Source organism: Emys orbicularis, chromosome 5 (genome assembly GCF_028017835.1).
Source record: "Emys orbicularis isolate rEmyOrb1 chromosome 5, rEmyOrb1.hap1, whole genome shotgun sequence".
Lineage (NCBI taxonomy): Eukaryota > Metazoa > Chordata > Testudines > Emydidae > Emys > Emys orbicularis.
This window is the reverse complement of record NC_088687.1, coordinates 32,974,518-32,996,183: the sequence shown is the minus strand read 5'-3', so window position 1 is coordinate 32,996,183 and position 21,666 is coordinate 32,974,518. Positions and strand designations below refer to the sequence as shown.

Genomic DNA, 21,666 nt, shown 5'->3' with positions numbered 1-21,666 from the left:
ACCGCAGTGGTTAAGAACTGCTTTTGCTTTTTACCTTGAATTATGAGCTTAATGTATTTTTCTTATTGACAGATGTTAATTTGGGGAATTTAAAAAGTCAAGAAATTCGGAGATCGGTATTTGTGTTTAATATTTAAGAGTAAAAAATGCCAGCAGCTGGTACCAAAAATTATAGTACACAGGATGACTCTTGTGATGAGATTTCAACTTGCTAGGCGTATTGTACGATCTACTTGAAACATACACCTTTTGAATTAAGTGTAAAGACATCATTGTGTTACTGAAGCTATATTTAATGCTGAGCTGACACTTCCTTTCTGCATCTCTAATTCAGCTCTTTATAGGTAAGTGGGGGTTGTCTTTGAAATGTTGCTTACCTGCTGGAAAGAATTTTTAAATGGTTTAAATATAAAATAGTTATCACTGAGAGCTCCTGCTGACCCAAAAGGAAACTAATACAGTTTTAGAGGGTTTAGAGAAGGTATTTTAACATTAATTGTTCTGTAATCAAACTCTTGTTTGTGTAAGGTCTCATAGCTAAGTCAATTCTCTTTGATCACTTTAATTTTGTAGTTGTAGATTTGCGGATGATCACATTAAATTTCTCCCTGTTTAATTTCTGTAGAATAAGGTTATGAAAAACAAATATGTTTATTTTACAGTCTACTATAAAAATATGGACTATGTATAGTCAAGAAACAGTGTATTTTAAAACAGAAATCGCACTATGTACATAATACAACAGAAAAACCCTTTCTGTATACATGAAAATACAGAAACAACTTCAGTAAATAAAACTATCTCTAGTTCTCATCTATACTTATTCTGTAGGAGTGTGACCAATGGCTTCTCACAAGAAGAAATGATGGTTTGTATATAAAATTCACTTACTCTTTGTTTTCATTCTGTCAAGAACGAGAGAATTGGCTAGGGACTCCAACTTTTGATTTGGTTATACAAGTTTGATCCCAACTTTTTCATAGTTGTTTTTCCCCCATCTCTTGCCCATGAAAAAACCCAGTGGGGTTTTCTTGAGATGTAATGAGACATGAAAGTTACATTTCCTGGACTATATTCAGCCCTGAGATGCTATTTCTATACTGGGCATCCAGAGGCAGCCACCACATCCCCAAAGTAGGCAACAGAGGAGAGGCTATGACAAGCCTGGCCAGAAGTACACTGGTTCAGCACATTTCCTGGGCAGTGGGTCTCCTACAAAAGCCCTAGCCATAGCTTAAAGTTGCCTTTCCACAGTAGGACCCCCAAACAGATGATAGCAGTGCAAACACTTTCTGCTCTCCTGTTGGAGTGAATCATACTGGAGCACAGTGACCTTGCAGGCGCAACTGGCTGCAGTGGATGCGCTTGCTTTTGAGGGCTAGATTTCTCAATGTTAAAATGTGTGTATATATAATTAAGAGGTGTAGGACCTCTTAAAATCAGGAACACACACAGTTAGAAATGAATATGAGAAATAAATAGTAACCAAGATTTTCAAAAGTAATGTAGCCTCCTAAATTCTATTGACTTTCAATGAGATTTAGGGGGAATTTTTCAAAGGCATAAATCACTTCTAAAAATGGGATTTAGGCTCCTATGTTGTTTAGGCACTTTGGAATACTCTGAAATTCATATTTCATACTTCAGTGAGAGCTATTGGATGCTCACCACTTTGGAAAAATCAGCCTGCTTTTAGGCACCTGTATTTTTTAAAAATTGGCCCTCAATTTTACATGGCAGCCTTTTTTTCCCAAAGACTTATTTTGTGTATGGAAACCAGCTTTAAAGGACCAAGAAATAAAGAAAAAAGTTTTAACACTAAGAGTGTTATGTTTATTCCATTAGAGCACGTATATGCTTCCTATCGGGCATGCGGGACATGATTATCATAACATTCTGATATTACCATTTAGAAGAATAATACTTTTAGCTTAGTGTGCAGGCAGCAGGAGCCACAAGTTAAGAGACATTTCACATGAAGTATTTGTACTATGTAAGTATAAACAGTATTATTTAATTTCTTGTGTTCTTGGTGATGAAACGTGCTGGACTGACAGCCCAGAAGATTTAAATTTTCCGTCCCATGCAGTAGCAAACATTTCTGCATTTGTTTCAGTCTTGACCTGGGGAGAACTTTAGTGTCAGGGCCTCGTCTGCATTACAGAGTTAGGTCAACGTAAGGCAGCTTTCATCGATCTAACTTTGTAAGTGTCTACACCAGTGGTCACCAACTGGTTGATCACTATCTCTGGCGGAGCAGCAGGGCTTCCCCTAAGGCAGGCTCTCTGCTTGCTTCGGCTCCACACCACTCCAGGAAGCGTCCAGCGCGGCCCTGGGGGAGTGGAAGGGGAGGGGTCTCGTTGCGCTGCTCCTGCCTGCAAGCACAGCCCCCGCAGCTCCCATTGGCCAGGAACAGGGAACTGTAGCCAATGGGATCTGAGGGGGCAGTGCCCCTGCCCCCCTTCCCAGGGGCCACAGGGGCGCGTTGGCCCCTTCCGGGAGCAGCGTAGGGCCGGGGCAGGCAGGAAGCCTGCCTTAACCTTGCTGTGCTGCCAACCAGGAGCCCACAGTAAGTGCTGCCCGCTGGGAGCCCACATCCCAACCCCCAGCCCTGACCCCTCCGAGAGCTAGCACCCCATAACCCCTTCTGCACCCTGAACCCCCTCCTGTACCCCAAACTCCTGCCCCAGCCCAGAGCCCCTGGGGATGGGGGGGATGGAGTGAGTGGGGCGGGGCCTCGGGGAAGGTGCAGGGTAGATCCTGGGTTGCCCTTAACTTCAAAAAGTGATCTTGGGCATAAAAAGGTTGGAGACCACTGGTCTACACTAAAATATTGCTCCCACCAGTATAACTCGCCCACTACCCTGACTTAATAACTCCATCTCCACGAGAGGTGTAGTGTTTAAGTCAATGTAGTTAGCTGGATGCAGTGTCAGTGTAGATGCTGTGTTGCTTACACTGACTGTAACTGTCTTTCAGAAACTCCCATAATGCCCCACACGGGCAGTTAAATCAGTGCAAGCGCTCTTGGTGACGAAGTGCACTGCTGACACAAGGAGCCTAGTGTGGACATGTAAAACCGATTCAATTACTGTGGTGGGTGGGTGTCGATATAATTTAGATCAATTTAATGTTGTAATTTAGGCTTTCCGCAAGTCTCAGTGCCCTATGTAGTCCTTGGCACATCTGCTGAGGTGACTAAAAAGGGTGCAAATTATGGTCTTGGTTTTTGTGAGGTGGACAAATGTGCACTGGGAATTGGACTGAGATCAACAAACAGCAGTGAGGCAGTGGAAGCTTTTGGTCACACGTTACTAATCTGGCTTGTATTTGGACCAACCTCCTAGAAGTGTGGAAGGTTGCCATATTCTGCCTTTCATCTAAGCCACGTAGTACACCGACTAAAGTATTATTCAGATGATAGGTGGAATTAAACTATGAATGATTACTACACTAAAGTATTTGCATATAATCCCTACACTTAAAATGGGAAATACCACAATATTTGTAGTAATTTTGTCTACTGCAGGTGGTAGATGTTCAGTTTTTAATGTCTGCTGTATAGAGGTTTCAAAGGAAACTTTTCATTCATGTTAAGCCCATGATAAGGCTTTAAAATCTATTCATATATCTATACTGTACTGCATATAAACTCATTCTGTGATTTCTCTGATGTTGTTAGCTAATGGTTTGGCTTGGCTTGCCCTGTAGTTGCAGGTCTCCTCTTTAGAACTTGTTGGGAAAGCTCTCCTTTCAGAGAGATTTATTTCTACCTGCTGGCATATGATATTTTATTGAATTATATGGGTAATCAATATTGCCAAGTCAAAAATTTTAGGGGAAAAAAATCAAACTAAGAAAAACATAAGTTGTTGATGGTTCCTGACAACCAGTCATAATTTTAGAGTCTGTTTTCAAACTCATCTTAGGTTGGTATCAAGCTAATACTTATCATGTGAGCATTGAGCCCAGATTCTGTTTTTTGCTTTTTTGTTATTTAAAGTGTTTGACGTATTTTCCCTAATGGGAGAGAATATAGTGGCTGTTGGGGGGTGACGTTCAATCATTTAATGTCAGGACACTACATATTTCACCTTTCCAGATGAAGGGAATTTACTTCTGTGAAAAAAAGGGTCAGTTAAGAGAAACAGAGGAGTACGTTTCTGGGAAGGAGAATAGCCTTCTGTCAAAGTAAATTATATTCTAAAATAAAACTTTTCCAGAAGTGGCAGACAGACTGTATAAACAAGGATGACTTGTCATACATTTCTTCACTTAGCTAAATATTACTGTATGCGTTTAGTGTTACAAAAGCATTTGTTTGTTACCTTTTTTTAAGTTACGTCATGCAACTTAAAGCCTGAAACCTACTTTATAGATAAAGGAAGGGACAAGGATAATCTAGCAGGATCATTCTGGGGCTGGTGTCCTGATGCTTAGAAGGGCTGTTCCCATTGTGGTCTGTGAGAGATAAAATGATCCATTGATAATCAGGTTTCTAGAATAAGCAGAAAAGGAGGGGGGGGGGGGATAGAATGGGTGAAAGCTACTAATAATTAGTAAAAACAGAAAGTTAGGTGTTGAAGACCTTCTCTTAAAATGACATTAGAATGCCTTATAGCCACTTTCAACCTGTCTTAGTTTTTGGAGTCAACTCTTCATTCTTTAGTGTGAATTCTGAACAGTTTCTAGAAAAGCACCTTTATTTGTGTGATGTTTCTTGTGAGGAGGTTGGTTGGTTTGTTTTTTAATGTTTCCAGCTTTAAGAAATAGGGAGGGCGAGGCTCTTAGGACTAGGAAAGCAAAGTTCTGCAGCTGGGGTAAAGCCTGATAATCAGGAGGAGAAGTCATTCTTCAGGCCTGACACTTTCTTGGGTTGTATTAACAATTTGGAAATTTATAAATCAATTATGGTGACTCTCATATTGCAAAAGATGTGAGTTTAACCTGTGGCAGAAGTGTACAAGTATAGTTGTTTAATAATTCATTCCTTAACCCTCTTTGTTATTGCTGTTTGAACATTGATTACATAAAAACAGCGAGGAGTCCGGTGGCACCTTAAAGACTAACAGATTTATTTGAAGAAGTGGGTTTTTTACCCATGGAAACTTATGCCCAAATAAATCTGTTAGCCTTTAAGGTGCCACCGGACTCCTCGTTGTTTTTGTGGGTACAGACTAACACGGCTATCCCCGATAATTGACTACACAGAAGTTGATAGCTTGTGAATATTGTGCTCTCACTTTAACAATGCCACTCTTACTCTCACTCAGAGACTGGGTGTCACAATGAGACTATGTAATGATTTATTTCAAATAAAAATTTCAGTATCTCAATATTACACATTGTCTTTTTGGCTTAAAATCTAAATGTGGTCATGAATAATAGCGCTAGTCTAGTCATCGGTTAGCGCTGCCTGAAGCTGTTCAGTTCTCACTGGCTGCAGGATCAGATCCTAACTAATCATCTCATCAACTGTTAATTAGGAGGAAAAGACCTTAAAGAAGACGTATTTAAAGTATTTCAAAAGATGAATCATCATTCCCTGACATAACAGAAGTTGGGACAAGTGCTAGCCACCTATTCAGCTACTTGTACTGGACTGATGGTTTAGAAAGTAGTAGTTTTGTCAAAAACAAGTATTTTCTTTCCCCCACCCTTTCTTCTATTTTTGTCATTTCTTTTTTCCTCCTTTTCCATAGTACAGGGTGATGTGCACGTCTTACATTTGATTCAGTAAGTAGCTTGTCAGATCATGCATGTTCCAGAGTAAAGAACAGCAGAGTCTGGAAAATAGTTGGCATGTTTTATTATAATATATATGGTCTTCTGTAAGTTTGTCTGCTAAGAAGCCTTGAGTATAGGAAGAACGACCATCCTAATAAAAGCTGTTCCCTTCCTTCCTCTTATTTGAACAAAATATTCTTTTTAGAAGCAAAATGATATTGTTGGTGATAATGCAGCAATTTAAAATACTTAGAGTAAAACAGTGCATCACTGTGCAACTTGGCCAAAATGAAGAGTTGAAAAAGCCCTCATGGGGGAAAAAATATTGACATCTGAAACTGTTTGAGAGCTATTTGTTACAACAAATTAAAGACAGAAAAAGTGATTATCCATATATAAGTAGTTTTATAGGTTTCCCTGTATTTTAAATTAGTGATTATATTAGTATTTGTGTTGAAGAAATTTTGTCTTCCTCATGCTCTTCTCAGTGAGTTACCTGCAGAATGTAATTAGTCCCATGTCTGTAATGAAACAGTGCTGTAATAACTTTTAATGCACTCAGTGAATATCCATGGAGTGTTTTAAATGGAAAACTAAAAATGATAATTCATTGTATGGCCTGTATTTTTCTCTGCTAATAGTTCTTAGTCTGATCCTAGGCCTGTTGAGTTGCCTGTCCATGAAAGTGGCATGCACTAGGAGCAATATATTTTGTAGCAATCACCACCCCTCTTGTGGTTGCTGTCTATTCAGTGTTTGTACATGGCTATTGATTGTGAACAGGATTGGCTGCCCCATGACAACTTTGAATCTCACCATGGCTAGAACAAAATAGATGTAGACACTTAATTTCTGTGACTAACTCGAATGAGAGCACTGAACGTATATGGTTGAAGCACTAACTGATGGTATCTGTGTGCTAAGTCACCGTGCCAACCTGATTCTTTTATTGTGGAGAAGTGTATGTGTGAGAGAGGGGCAGCACTAATAATGAAGGATTTCTGAGAACAAATATTAATCTAAAAATCTTGCTCTTAGCAAAGCTTCAGGCTGACAAACACAAATGGTTATGATTTGTATTGAAATAAGTAGGAAGGTTGGAGAGACAGTTCTGTAGGAAGAGCAGGTGGGGACATTGTCTATTAATTGATGGGATTTGTTTGGTACTTCCCGTACCCAGAAAATAAAAGTAAAGTCATTGGAATAGACTTCAGTGCAAATATACAAAGAGAAACATATTTATGTATGGGAAATGATCCTACAGTCATGTGGAATAAGTAATGCTACTTTTGTAGTTTTATATGTGATTATATGAACTAAGCAGTCCTCGGAAAATTTGAAAAAATGTACAGTATTGGAAATTCAAGTTTTGTGTTCTTTTTGTTTGTTTTTTTTTAAAGTTTTGAGAAACCAGTTGGCTTCTAAAGCCTGTTTCTTGATGAAATGATCTCTCTCCCAAAAACAGTTTAATTGAATGCATCTCAGGATTGTGGATAGGTTCCAAAAACAGTTTATTATTTCTCAATTTTAGAACCTTAGCATTAGCTCTTCACTATGGCAAAAGACATTTGTAACTGGCAACACTTTAAAAAGGGAGAAAAGCATTTTAAAAACATTTTTAAAGCAAGGAATTATAACAACAGAGTCATCTTCTTGATTATGTGTTTTCCTTTTTACCCCCTTTTTTTTCTTCCCCTTTTTTAAAGTCAGAACCATTGAGTTATATGTCAGTTCTGGTTTAAGGATGTTAGTAGGCATATTGAAATTTTCTGATAGTGCCTCCTGTGTAAATTCAAAGTATTATTTTCTTACGGGATATCTATTTTAATTTTGTCTTGTTTGGGCCCCTTCCTAATTTTCTTCTCTTTTATAAACCAGTAAATAAAATAAGCCCTTCTCTTTGCTTATGACATATGGGACTGCCAAAGCATGCAGGAGATAGTTGCCTATATTCTTTAGCAAAAAGTACTATTTAAAAAAGAAGTAGTCAAGAAAATCTGCGTATAGGAAATAAAGGAGTAAAGACCTCCAGATCTTTTTATTATTTGCCTTCCGTAGTTTTTCAAAAATTGGAAATTTCTCTCATTTGGACCCTGCATTCGCATTCTAGATCATCTATATTTTGGCAATGCTTCCCCTGGAGTTAAGCCTCTGATACTGAAAGAAATGCAGGTAAGGGAGTGGTGAAAGTCTTTACTAGCCCTCTTCAATTAGTGTGTAAGCAGAGTTATCTTTGATTTTTCACATGAATAATCTTAGATTTAGTTTTTCTAATTTTTTTTTAAGATAAACTCGTCTTTATAGAACTGAATTAGCATCTGACTCTAAATCAGTTTTCTAACGGTATCAAAATAGAAATCAAGCAGCTTCTGGATATCAGTATAGCATTTTATTATACCTACAAGACATACATGTCTTATCCAGGCACTGTCAATCATTCTTCATGTAATGAAAACAAGTGTTTCAGCCAATTCTAGATCTCTGATATATAAATGATTTGATAGAATACCAGACGTTTAAGATTAACTAAAGTTCTTCAGTTAATCAGATGACTTCACTGGACACACTTAAAGTATAGTTTTTTTCTCTGCTCAGATTAGTCATCCGATTTCCTTTCTCTCATTTGGCATCTTCTAGTTCAAAATACTACATTTAGTAATAAAGTTGCCCCAGAGTTTTTTCTACAGACACGCATTCCAAATGAAATTTTTCCCTCCCAAGACACTGGAGTTACACCAGGAATGATTTGGCTGTAAAATTTACCTGTTTCATTTAAAAAAAACTAGAGCAGAAGGAGATACTTCTAGGTTGGAAGGGATCTTTAACGTATTTTCTTCCATGCTTCTTATTTTCCTTCTGCTGAATAGATTGATAATAATCCTGTTAACTTAATCTTGGTAAAGACCATTGACTATAACATTAATTCCAAGACCTCTTGGGTTCTCTTATTTCTATGTTCTATCAAGAAGTGACATTTTCCACAGAGAGTAAACTGCTTATTCCAGTTGGGTCTTCCAGTTGTCAACCCAGTTAAAGTTTGACATCTGTAGATTTTAATGAAAATTATTTCAGCCAATAAGGATACTCTTACACTTATTTACATAGCACCTTGAATCTTAAAATGATATACAATTTGTGTACCCAATCCAAACTCCTTTTCAAGGCCGTGAACATTTGGCTTGCGTCTGGACTGTAGCATTGAACCATATCGCTTCACAGGCTACTTCTGTCGCTATGGAAATGCAAACACCTATACGTTAGAAACAAGGCAGCAGACATGTAATAAATGTCTTTAGAGAACAAAGTGATATCCATTTGAGTCAAATGGAGGAATTAAGGTGGAATTCAACAACCATATACATTTAAATAAATGCTTTATATATTTTAACAAACATAGATTTGAATTATTTGCTTCTAGGATATGTTGCAGTCAAGGAATATCCCCCTCTAAAAATAACTTTCTGCTTATCTGACCTGTTCCATTTCAAATTACAAGTAGAACCATATGGATACGGTTAGGAACTCGTGCTCTCAGTTTCAACTATCCATTATAAAAGAACTAAAAAAAAAATTAGGACCAAACAACTATTTCTTCCCACTGGGATTTAAATATAGGCCTAATAACTCTGTGTCAACCTATTTTTGATATAGCTGTTTTCAAGAACCTTTGTTTGAATACAGGTTCTTGTGTTCTTCTGATTCTTGTTAATGTAGGATGAGTCTGAAGTCCAAGTGTTAATTTGTAGATCTCCTTATGCTTCTTTTACTTACAAGGCATTAATCTTACATAGCAAGGATTCATTTAGGTTTAACGGTGATTTTAACACTGGGCTTATCAAAAGATACATCTTCACAACCTTAAAACTTGAATGGAGTAAACTTCATAATAAAGTTTGTAAATGGAAAATCCTTCAACAAAATTATTTAAGCAGGACAAAAGACATCAAGAAAACATACTTGATCACTTTTCTAACTGTAAAGACTTACATATTTCTTTGCACTGCTCTGTTTCAGGCCTGGGACAGTCAGGTCTAGTTGTCGGAGCCAGAGTTAGAAACCAAGCAGGCCTGGTAGCAAGGCAGACACAGGAGCAATTGCAGATGCAGGCATAAATGTTGAGCAGCCTTTCGCCTGGTGCTGATGCTGGGCTTAAGAGCAGGCCTGGTGATTATTCCTGATGGCATTCTGCGCCAAAAAAATTAAAATTCTCCACACAGTATTTTAAAACTCGGCTAATTTTATTTGTCGTCAAATGTAGAGGCTCCAGTATGGCACTGGGGAGCACAGGCCACTGGCTTCACAAAGGTGGGAGATCACTGTGCAGCTCCCCCCGCCCCTCCTCGGGACACGGACTAAGCGGTGTTGCTGCACCCAACTCTGACACAGCAAAAGGATCGGGCCTGCCCCAGAAACACCCCAGGGCCCTGCCTCTCCATGCCAGGTGCACCAGGTCTGCGCAGGCAGGCTCAGCAAGGCAGGATCCAAGTGTAGAGGGGCTTAATGTGGGGTGATCCAGGTTCGGGTTGAGAGGGTTCTGTGTGGTGCAATCTGGGGGTGGGTGGCTCAGTGGGGGATCCGGGTGCGGGAGGGATCGGGATGCACAGGGGCTTGTTGGAGGGTTCTGGGTGCAACGGTAATGGGACTCTGCAGGGGTCCAAGTGAAGGTGGTTGGGGCTCAGCGGGGGGGGGGGGTGTCTGGGTGTGGAGGGATAGAGCTCGGAAGGGGGATCTGGGGGTGGGGTGCTCAGTGGGGGGGGGATCCAGATGCTGGGGGGAGTGGAGCTCAGTGGGGGGGGATCCAGGTGCTGCTAGTTGGGGCTCAGTAGGGTGGGGATCCAGCTGCAGGTGGCTCGTTGGGGTGGTCCAGGTGCATGGGGAGTGGGGCTCATTGTGGGGGTTCTTTGTGTTTGTGTGTGGGGGGTGAGGCTTGGCGGGAGAGTCTGGGTATAAGGGAGTCTGGATGCATGGGAGTTGGGCAGATGTGGGAGCAGCTCCCTGAACGGTGATCCCTCCCCCTGCAGCTGAGGAGTGATGGGTGCAGGAAGGGCTGGGGAGGGGGGTAGTTTTCAGAGCTTCTTACGGCCAGGGGAGGAATCTGGGGGTGGGTCTGACATGGCCCCAGATGCCATTCAGGGGAAGAGGAAGTCCTGTCCTCCTCAGCCCAGCCGGAACTAGGAGCTGAGCCTGGCGCAGGGTAGGAGCCACCAGCAGGGTCCTCCCCAGTCCCATCCCCTGTCCCACAGTGATTTACCTCTGTTTCGGTTGTCCTGGGCACCCGAAACATACTACTGGGGAGGTTTGCATGACCGCTTTTGTGGCTTCCCTTTGCTTCCCCATCAGAAAGTCATTTTTCTGTGGGAAAGCAAAGAAATCTGCGGGGGACATAAATTCTGTTAAGCACAGTGGCGCAGAATTCCCCCAGGAGTAGGTGGTGCCTTTCAGCCAATCGGGGGTCTGGTCAATCAGTGTGGTCAGCTGCAGGTCTAATACCTGGTCTGCAGTTCAGCTGCAGGCCCTGATTCCTGAAACTGAATATAACTCTGTGTATAACTCATGTAACTCTGAATATATCATTTAGTAATATTAGAGAATCCTGCTGTCTTCAAAGCATGTTTTTCATGTTTTCTGTCTACATTTTATATAAAAGAAGGGATAGCAGCCTTTCAAATGTAGTTTTCTTAAATCCCAATGACTTGATTTTTCTGAGTGACTTTCTGGAACTTGGACTCAGTTGAAGGTCAGAAGATATGTTTTCCTTTAGGCCCTGTCTTCTACCAAGTTACAGTATTCAGTTTTTTTCTCCTCTTCTTATAGTCTTAGCATATTATCCAAAGATTACACAGGCAGAAAAGCAAGTGATGGGAAAACATGAATATACAAATCCCAGCTATTGATTGTCATAACATTAAACCACAATTTTATTAGCCTTCAGTTAATGCTTTTAATGTTTTATATTTTACATTAAGTACACAATTTTAAACAAAGTTTTACCTATAAGAAACTCTGTTTTTTATGTATATCTTCTTATCTCTCCATATTGGCAAGTTCTTACATTGCCAGTACTACAGTTCATTTCGTTCTATTGGCTCTTGGTAACAATATCTCAAATACCTGTTTCTCCTCTGTTTTATAATATTAGATCTCTGGAAATTTATTTGACAAGTGGGAAAAGTCTATCTGGTGTAATCATGTAACTTCATTTCCCGATCCTCAGTTCATTAGCCAACTTGGCTAATAACTATAAAATGTACTAGTTCTATTCACTTTGAAGTTTTAGTAGCATTTTATTGTTGTTGGCTAAGTTTATGCTGTTAGTATTACACTCCCTCGAGAGAATTATAGTTTACATATTTCTCAAGGATCACTAAAGTTTAGCTAGCCACCTTGTATAAATTTAGTGTAAGATGTTACCTTTTAATGCTGTCTCAACATTTATGCCTTGTAAAATGTAAAGGAAATTCATGTCTGCAAACATTTTTAAATGACATTTAATTCACTACTGTTAAACAGGCAGGAGAATCAGAGTTTAAATTGTAACTCCATTCTTAAAGTACCCTTGCAGTGTGGATTCTGTTGTCAACCCCAGATAGAGAGCATTATAGTTGTTCATTTTCAAAGAAATAGATGTAGATTATTGTGGCAGAATCATTGTCCGAGAGAAGCAGGCTCAGTTATCTTGCCATTTGAAATGATAAAGGTATTTCTGGGCACTGCTACAACCTAGGAGTCTAGGCATAGAATCCAAGATCTCACACCTGTGGGATTGATGGATAGATTCCTTTAGCTGGTGGAGCTGTCTTTTGTCCTGGGAGATCTTCAGAGTGCTTCTCCCTGTACACCAGTATCATCTGCTTATTTCTTTCATTATAGTTCAGCTAGCTGTAATTCATGGAAGTGCTTATTTTTTCCAGGTAGATAGGAAAAGCATAGGCTGCTGCAGAGAAGAGTGTTTATATTGCTGTTTGTCACCAATATATAGCTGACCTTTGAGTAGCATCTACTCTCGCTTAATGGTTAGACATAAACATTGAACAGGAGAAGGGAAAGGACTAAGCCCCATTGGATTTACCAAGTGAAGGCTCTCAGTGAGGCAGAGCAGGGGCTCACAGATCCTCTGTACTGTGTTTGGAAGGAATTCTCTTGAGGATCCTGAGAGAGGAGGTAGAGGTGACTAGATTTAGATGTGCATAACAGCAAAGAGAAAGAAAATATCATATTGCCTCTATATAAATCCATGGTACGCCCACATTTCAAAAAAGATATTGGAATTGGAAAAGGTTCAGAAGAGGGCAACAAAAATGATTAAGGGTGTGGAACAGCTGCCATATGAGGAGAGATTAATAAGACTGGGACTTTTCAGCTTGGAAAAGAGGCGACTAAGGGTGGATATGATAGAGGTCTATAAAATCATGACTGGTGTGGAGAAAGTAAATAAGGAAGTGTTATTTACTCCTTCTCATAACACAAGAACTAGGGGCTACCAAATGAAATTAATAGGCAGCAGGTTTAAAACAAACAAAGTATTTTTTGACACGATGCACAGTCAACCTGTGGAACTCCTTGCCAGAGGATGTTGTAAAGGCCAAGACTATAACCGGGTTCAAAAACAGAACTAGATAAATTCATGAAGGATAGGTCCATCAATGGCTATTAGCCAGAATGGGCAGGGATGGTGTCCCTAGCCTCTTGATTACCTGTTCTGTTCATTCCCTCTGGAGCACCTGGCATTGGCCACTGTCGGAAGACAAGATACTGGTCTAGATGGATCTTCGGCCTGACCCAATATGGCCGTTCTAATGTTCTTATGACTGTCCTCTTATCTTCTCTGTTTCTTTCCTGTGTCATCAACAGAGTGTCCTCCCTCTCCACCTTCTGACTGAAGGCAGGGATTAAGTGGTGAATTCAAAATGAACTAAAATAGCTCTGAAAGTGGAAATTGGAGGGGGGGGAAATGTGGGGGGAATTTGGTTCCTCCTTTTACGGTGTAGTTAGGGTTGAGAATTGCCCTTAAGAGAAACAAAACAGTGATTTTCTCTTTTAATGTTTATGGATAACCCTCTGCCTTCTAACTCCTTGACTTATGTGGAGGATTTAGAAGTTGTAAGAGGGCACTGGATGCTAAAGAAGCAATAAAGGAAGAGAAGGCTTCTGCTGTGAACAGCTAAATGAATTCTTTGCATCAGTCTTCACTGCAGAGGATTGGGGCAGGGAGGGGTGCCTCACCTCACACCTGAGACATTCTTTTTACATGACAAATCTGAAGAACTGTCCCAGATTGAAGTGTCAATAGAGGACGTTATGGAATAAATTGATAAATTAAATAGTAATAAGTCACCAGGACTAGAAGGTATTGACCCAAGGATTCTGAAGGAACTCAAATACGAAATTTCAGAACTACTGACTGTAGTACGTAACCTATTGCTTAAATCAGCCTCTGTACTAGATGACTGGAGAGTAGCTGAATGTAATTCTAATTTTTTTTTTATTTCCCAAAGGCCTCCAGGGGTGATCCTGGCAATTACAGGCTAGTAAGCCTAACTTCAGTGCCATGCAAATTGGTTGAAACTATAATAAAGAACAAAATTATCAGACACATAGATAAACACAATATGTTGGGGAAGGGTCAACACAGCTTTTGTAAAGGGAAATCATGCCTCACCAATCTATTAAAATTCTTTGAGGATATCAGCAAGCATGTGGACAAGGATGACCCATGATGTAGTTAGTTGGCCTTTCAGAAAGCCTTTGACACAGTACCTCACCAAAGGCTCTTATGCAAACTGAGGAGTCATGGGATAAGAGGGAAGGTCCTCTCCTGGATCAGTAATTGATTAATTAAAAGATTAGATTTAGGAACCATTAGGAAAAAGGGATAGATAGTATGACAGAAAATATAATGCCACTATATAAATCCATGCTATGCCCACACCTTGAATACTGCGTGCAGTTCTGGTCATCCTATCTCAAAAAAGGTGTATTAAAACTGGAAAGGGTACAGAGAAAAGCAAAAAAAGATTAAGGATATGGAACAATTTCCATCTGAGAAGGCATGAACAGTCTGTCTTTTTAAGCTTATAAAAGAGACACCTAATGGAATATAATAGAGGTCCATAAATCCATGAATGTGTGGAGAGAGTGAATAGGGAAGTGTTATTTTCCCCCTTCATATGACATAAAAACTAGAGGTCACCCAATTAAATTAATAGGCAGCAGGTTTAAAATAAACGTAACTAACTCCTTCACACAATGCGGTCAACCTATTGGATGTTGTGACGTAAAACTGGGTTCAAAAAAGAGTTAGATAAGTTCATGGAAGACAGATCCATCCATGCCTATTAGCCAAGATGGTCAGGGAGGCAACCCCATGCTCTGTCTGTCCCTCCAACTGCCAGAAGCTGGAACTGGACAACAGGAGACGGATCACTCTACATCGCCCTGTCTGTTCAGTCCCTCTGAAGGATCTGGCACTGGCCACTGTCAGAAGACAGGATGCTGGTCTAGATGGACCATTGGTCCAACCCAGTTTGGCTGTTCTTATGCATTCTTACTCTTAATAGAATTTTTGGTTGATAATTTCATAAATGTTTCAGATACAAATATGAGACGTTGTCCTTCAGTCTAAACTTATTTCCCTTATCTTTTCCCCTCTTTGTTTTTAATTTGTTCCCCATTGCTCATTTATTCATGGTCTGTCTCTGGATCTGCCTTTCATTCTGGGAAGGTAGGGGGGTTGGTGCTTTGCTGTGCAGCAGGAACATGTTTTCTACAGATGGGTGGTTGGAGTAGGGTGGCTTTTCTTCCAAAAGACTTACATGCAGCTGGCAAACATCAGAATTTGGTTAACATTGCTTTTTGTTTGTTTGGGTTTTCATTTAGCGGGAGGGAGCCCAGCTTGCTCATTTAACAAATGTTCCTACTGCATCAGCAGTTGATTTTAGTGCTGATGCATGTACCATAAAAATGTACAGTTAATTACATTAAGGTAATGTTCACATTATTCTCGCTTTCCTGTTTCAGGTTTTTAGCCCGTTCCTTGGTAAAGATGGCAGCCAATAATGCAGTATTGAACAGACTGGAGCAAAAGGGTGCAGAGGCGGATCAAGTCATTGAATACCTCAAACAGCAAGTTGCTCTTCTAAAGGAGAAAGCTAGTAAGAAAGTCAATGTCTTAAAGCAAATTTACTAATCAGATGGTTAATATTATACTATAATATTATATACAGGGAGCCTGCCCTGGCCCCGGTGCGCACCGCTGCCACCCTGGAGCCGCTCCAGGTAAGCGGTGCTGGGCCGGAGCCTGAACCCCTCCTGCATGCCAACTCCCTGCCCTGAGCCCACTGCCACACCCTGCACCCCTGCCGCATGCTGCACCCCTCCTGCACCCTAACTCCCTGCCCTGAGCCCACTGCCACACCCTGCACCCCTCCTGCACCCTAACTCCCTGCCCTGAGCCCCCTCCCTGCACCATCGCTCTGAGCCCCCTCCCACACTGTGCACCCCCTCCTGCATCCCAACCCCCTTCCCTGAGCCACCTAGTACATTCCGCGCCCCTCCTCTGCCCCAACCCCTTGCTCCGAGCCCCTTCCTGCACACTGCACCCTCTCCCACACACGACACTCCCTCCCGCACCCCAACACCCTGCCCCAGCCCTACATTCATGGCCCTGCATGCAACTTCCTCACCCAGATGTGGCCCTTGGGCCAAAAAGTTTGCCCACCCCTGCTGTATAGGAGTCTCTGAAGCTGTCAGCAAACTCTCTGCCTGGCTCTTTGATGTAAATGTTACACCACTTTCTGACAACGGAATACAAAACACTCCATATATGTAAATGTATGCCCCAGCTTGTTTCCAGAAACCAGGATTTTTATGATCTGGGTATGTGTCCTCAGTAGTCTAATATTTAGCCATATATTCTGTGTACATTCATGAAACAACTCCATTTCCATTTTTGAGTCAATCGGGGAGGGATAGCTCAGTGGTTTGAGCATTGGCCTGCTAAACCCAGGGTTGTGAGTTCAGTCCTTGAGGGGGCCACTTAGGGATCTGGGGCAAAATCAGTACTTGGTCCTGCTAGTGAAGGCAGGGAGCTGGACTCGATGACCTTTCAGGGTCCCTTCCAGTTCTATGAGATAGTTACTACATGGCTTTTCATTCTCAACAAAGCGATACATTTTGAAGGATGAAGGTGCTCTATCATGAATATCATAGAATCACATATCAGGGTTGGAAGGGACCTCAGGAGGTCATTTAGTCCAACCCCCTGCTCAAAGCAGGACCAATCCCCAGACAGATTTTTGCCCCAGATGCTTAAATGGCCCCCTCAAGGATTGAACTCACAACCCTGGGTTTAGCAGGCCAATGCTCAAACCACTGAGCTATCCCTCCCCCCTGAGCTCTACTATTTTCAAACTTTATTCTTAATTGTTTTTTTTTCCATTTCTCTTCTTTCTACACTGTATTTGGAAACCGCGTTTATTAGTCTTGCATAATCATCTTCTGCTTATGAGCCAAACCATTATTTTCATTCATGCCTTGTTCAATTTAGCGAACACTTGACAGCTCTCAAAAATTTATTTCTATCCTACTGATAATGAAATAGTCTGTTCATCTCGTAAAGCTTTCACAAAACTTAGTGTCTAGTCAGAATCAGAGGGCCAAAGAGTCCTCTTTTGCCTTGCCATCTTTACGAAGCAAAGTCTTAATACGTGCCTCCATAATTTTTTTAAATATATTTTTAAGATATATCAACTTCAGTGCTGCCCTTCATAGTTCATTGTACACTGTCATGGTACTTATCATAGAAGAAATATCACTCCATAGACGGGAATCAGCCTTTTCTCTTACATTCATTCATCACTCTGTTTTGTTAACCAAAAAAAAAAATAGATATGTGTGCATAGGCATTATTGCAGCACATTGGTTTAAGTTAGTCTGTTGTAATCCTGTATATGAAATTCCCACAATTTCAGCTTTGGGAGATCAACTGACATTTCTTCCTGAATGCCTCACCATCAGCTGAAACATAACATGCCCAAAACTCAACTTCTTATCTTTCCTCCCAAGTCCTGCCCATTCTTCCATTCTCTGTCATTCTGGACAAGAGCATAATTCTCCCTAGCACTCAGGTCCATAAAGTGAGGGTTGTCTTTGACTTCTTTCCTCTTCTATGTACTGCGGTCAGACCATGTTAAATCCTGTCTCTTTTTCCTCTAGCACACTTCACTTCAAAAATCCATGCCACTAAAACTTTTTCCAAGTTCTTATCAGTTCACATCTCGATTATCATAACCACTTCACCAACCCTCACACATACCATTTCCAGTCCATACAAAATACAGCTGCTTAATTCATCTTCCTTTCTCATGTCTCTGACAGTGTCACCTCCCCATTTGCTTTGAATCTCTCCACTGGCTCCCTGCTGTACTGTATTATGTTCAAGTTTCTTGGTCTGTTTAATTATTCACTCTTGTCTCTTATTGCATCGTCCTCTTCCCTTCCCTCCTCCTCTCCCCCAACCCGCCACCCCCACCCTCCAGTCTCCACTCTGTAAGTAAAGAGAAAAATGGGCAGTCAAAACTCTTAAAACATTTTTCATGTTTTCTTCTATCACTCCTTTTGCGTGGGATGCCTCCCTGACCTGTTTTGTTAGTTGTCATCTTCAGAACCCTCCTCACTTCTGCTATGACACCTACCAAAATTCAGACAACAACTCATAATGATTGATCGGTTGTAGGGAAAAAATGCAATAACCCCAAAAGAAAATATCAAATACTTACACTGTACATTCTGAATAATTTAATTGCATGAACTTACTGTTACCATGTCCTCATTGTCTCCTTGTTTGTCATGCTTACTCGTGTCTTCTTTTCCTTACTATATTTTTGCAGGATCCCTACCCTGATTGGGGCCTTTTGGCCCTACCACAATCCAAATAGAAATATTGTGTTTGCCACATTTTTGATAGTTGGATTATAGTTTAGAATATAGACTGAAGGTTGCTAACATTTTTAATGAATGCATGTGGACCTTATACCTTCTAAATGCCTAAAGAGTTCCTCTTGGCATGTAATCTAAATGTTTTGCCTATAAATTTAAAATGATCACACTTTTCAACACACATTCTGCATAGCCCAAAGGGAATGCCACCACATCTTACACTGAAACATTTTGTCATCTTTCTTATACCCCCAGCTTTTTCCTTTAGTCAGAAACAAGGGGGCTCTAAAGACTAAAATGTTCAGCCATTATTGCCAGCCTTTTCCCCTCAAAACAATTTATAACCATATCAGCATTGTTTCAGTTAGTTAAACAAAATTACAAGGTACATTTTAAAATACAAAGAATGAATCAAATACCATTCACTCTCAAGTTTAATCCCAAGGCTACCCCAGATCGACCATTCAACAAAATAGAATGTATTATTAAATGTTAGTGCCTAATTTAATCTGTGAATCAAGTCCATTTGCATTTATTTATTATCTTTTGTTATGCTAATTTATGTAATATCTTGAATGCCTCACAATTATTAAGAATAATAGAATAAGCCTCTCAGCATTACCATTTCAGAATGGAGAGATGGAGGCACAGAGTTGAGTGACTTGCTGAAGGTCACCCAGGCTGCCTGTGAGCGCACTGGGAATAAAATCTTTTTTCCATTGCCTAAATAAGACTGTCCTTACTTTCACGGCAGTGTAACCTCATTGTACATTCTATAGTTAGTCTGCCAACTTCAGTGGGATTTTTTTTATTGTATATCAGGACAGAAATCTGGGTGTTTACAAATATAGGTTATGCATACAGAAAGAGAATTTTGTTGAACCTCATATAGTTGATTACAAAGTTATAGATTCAGATTGGTGCCACTGTAGGAATTTGAGAGGGGAACAAAAAGTAGCTTGATTATGATTTAGATGCAAGTCCACGAGGAAGGCATGAAAGTCGATATTTGAGAAACCACTGTCCGTGTTCATTAATAAAAAGTCAGTAACTATAATAAAATGTCTGAGATCTTTTCTAATGATGATTTTTAAATATTTTAAAAATATTCCCTTTATTTGCTTTTAATTTAACTAATTTTTTTCAGATAAGTGACATTCAGCACTTAGCAAATGGATGTGTAATGACTGGAGCCTGTAGTTTCTAATGTAAATTGTGTCAACTCTAGTTCTGCAGGCATCTCTCCGAGAAGAGAAGAAGCTTCGTGTAGAAAATGCTAAACTGAAGAAAGAAATTGAGGGACTGAAACAGGAGCTGATTCAGGCAGAAATTCGGAATGGAGGTGAGAGAGAAAGGAAGGAGAACTATATCTTCACATGTGTGGGCTTAGATCCTGTCACCATCTTTGACTGCTGTTTTGATCACTTGTTTAATCCTTCCTGATTCATATCCTTGTAGTCACATCCATGGCATCTTTTTGGGCTGCTTCGGTGAAACTTTGGAATGCCATACCTCTTGGTGGTTAACCACCTCTGTAACTTAAAGTATATGAGTTCTCTTGTAAGTTGCAGAAGTGACAATTATGAAAATATGAAAAGTTTACTCTTGGTTGGGACCATGTCTTTCTATATGTCTGTACAGTGCCTGGCATGATAGGGACCTAAATTTGACTGAGGTTTCTGGGTGCTCTTACAATACACTGGAAGATGTTGGGTGACGAATGCTTTTGAAACTCGGTGTACCTCATTTAGGTACCTCATCTGGAACTGAGCTCCTTTGAAGACCTAGCCACAGTTGAGGGTACTGAGCACTCTGGAAAAGCTGCCCCTAAATGACTTACCAAGGATTTTGTGACGGAACTGAGATTAGAATGTAGCTTTTCTGAGTTTCAGCCCCATGGCTTAACAACAAAGACTTTGCTATACCACCATTCCTCCTCTGTTATTGTCCCAGTCTGGATCTATCTTTTTAAGCCCGGGGCTGATATAGTCCTCACCCTTATGAAATTTTACTTTTGAGAGAAAAGGAACAAAAAGAGGAAGCTGCAGTTCTCCAAATCCAGCATGAGTGTTTCATTTTCTGCAAACAAATGTTCTTGAGGAATATGTCAAAAAACAAACAAACAAAACATTTTTAGTATATTTGTTTCACAGTTCTAGTACTGGAAACCAGATAAGACACTATCCAGTAAAGCATGATTTTACTGCTTCCCATTACTGACTTGTTCCACTGTTAAATCAGCATGTGCAGTCTTCAAAAGAACCACCACTTCATAAATGCACTCCTCCTTTCACATGACTTAATTCCTTTAATATGCTAGACTATCCATTAGTCTGGTTTTTTTCCAATGGCCGAGAACCTGCAATAGTTCACCTCAGTATTCTTTTCAGATGTGGGATAGGCAGGTATGGGTAAGAGGTGTCTACTGATATTTCACAGAAATATTTTACAGAAAAATATCCCTATTACACATAAGGGACAAGCCTCTATGTATACAAAGTTTCCAGGTTGTAATTGTAATATAAAAAAAGGATAGAGAGTTAATATCCTGTTTGACAAATGTTTTGGATAGACTTCACTTCTTCATTTAAGCAATTTATGTGGATGGAGAGCAGAACTAAATGTAAGACCTTTTTCTACTGAACAGAAGAACATGTTTTATGAGTCTATTATGTATTCACACTACAAGGAACATATAAATCAGCATATGGAATGATGTATCTTTTAAGAATGGGAGGAACAAGAAGCCTTTCCTGTACTGGCGACCAAAGGCCAAGTTTAACACTAACTGTAGGCTGATTAGCCTGACAACAGTCCAAAGCAAAATAATGGAAAAGCTGATATGGGATCCAGGTGGTAAAGAATTAAAGGGTATTTATGCTAGGCTTGAATCTATAAACAGGGAGTAGTGGGTTAGACTCAGGGCCGGCTCCAGGCACCAGCTTAACAAGCAGGCCAAGGGAGAGGGGCAGCACGTGCGGCAATTCGGGGGCGGCAGGTCCC

General features: G+C 40.3%; 1 protein-coding gene across 3 annotated transcripts in view; it reads left to right on the top strand.

The window, feature by feature from the left end:
• Positions 1-21,666, top strand: part of AIMP1 (aminoacyl tRNA synthetase complex interacting multifunctional protein 1) — a 66,731-nt gene that overhangs the window by 21,840 nt on the left and 23,225 nt on the right. For all 3 annotated transcript variants that reach the window (XM_065404830.1, XM_065404831.1, XM_065404832.1), the window contains exons 2-3: positions 15,745-15,878; positions 19,892-20,005. In XM_065404830.1, the coding sequence (XP_065260902.1) occupies positions 15,745-15,878; positions 19,892-20,005 (248 nt within the window). The remainder of the gene's footprint in view (positions 1-15,744; positions 15,879-19,891; positions 20,006-21,666) is intronic.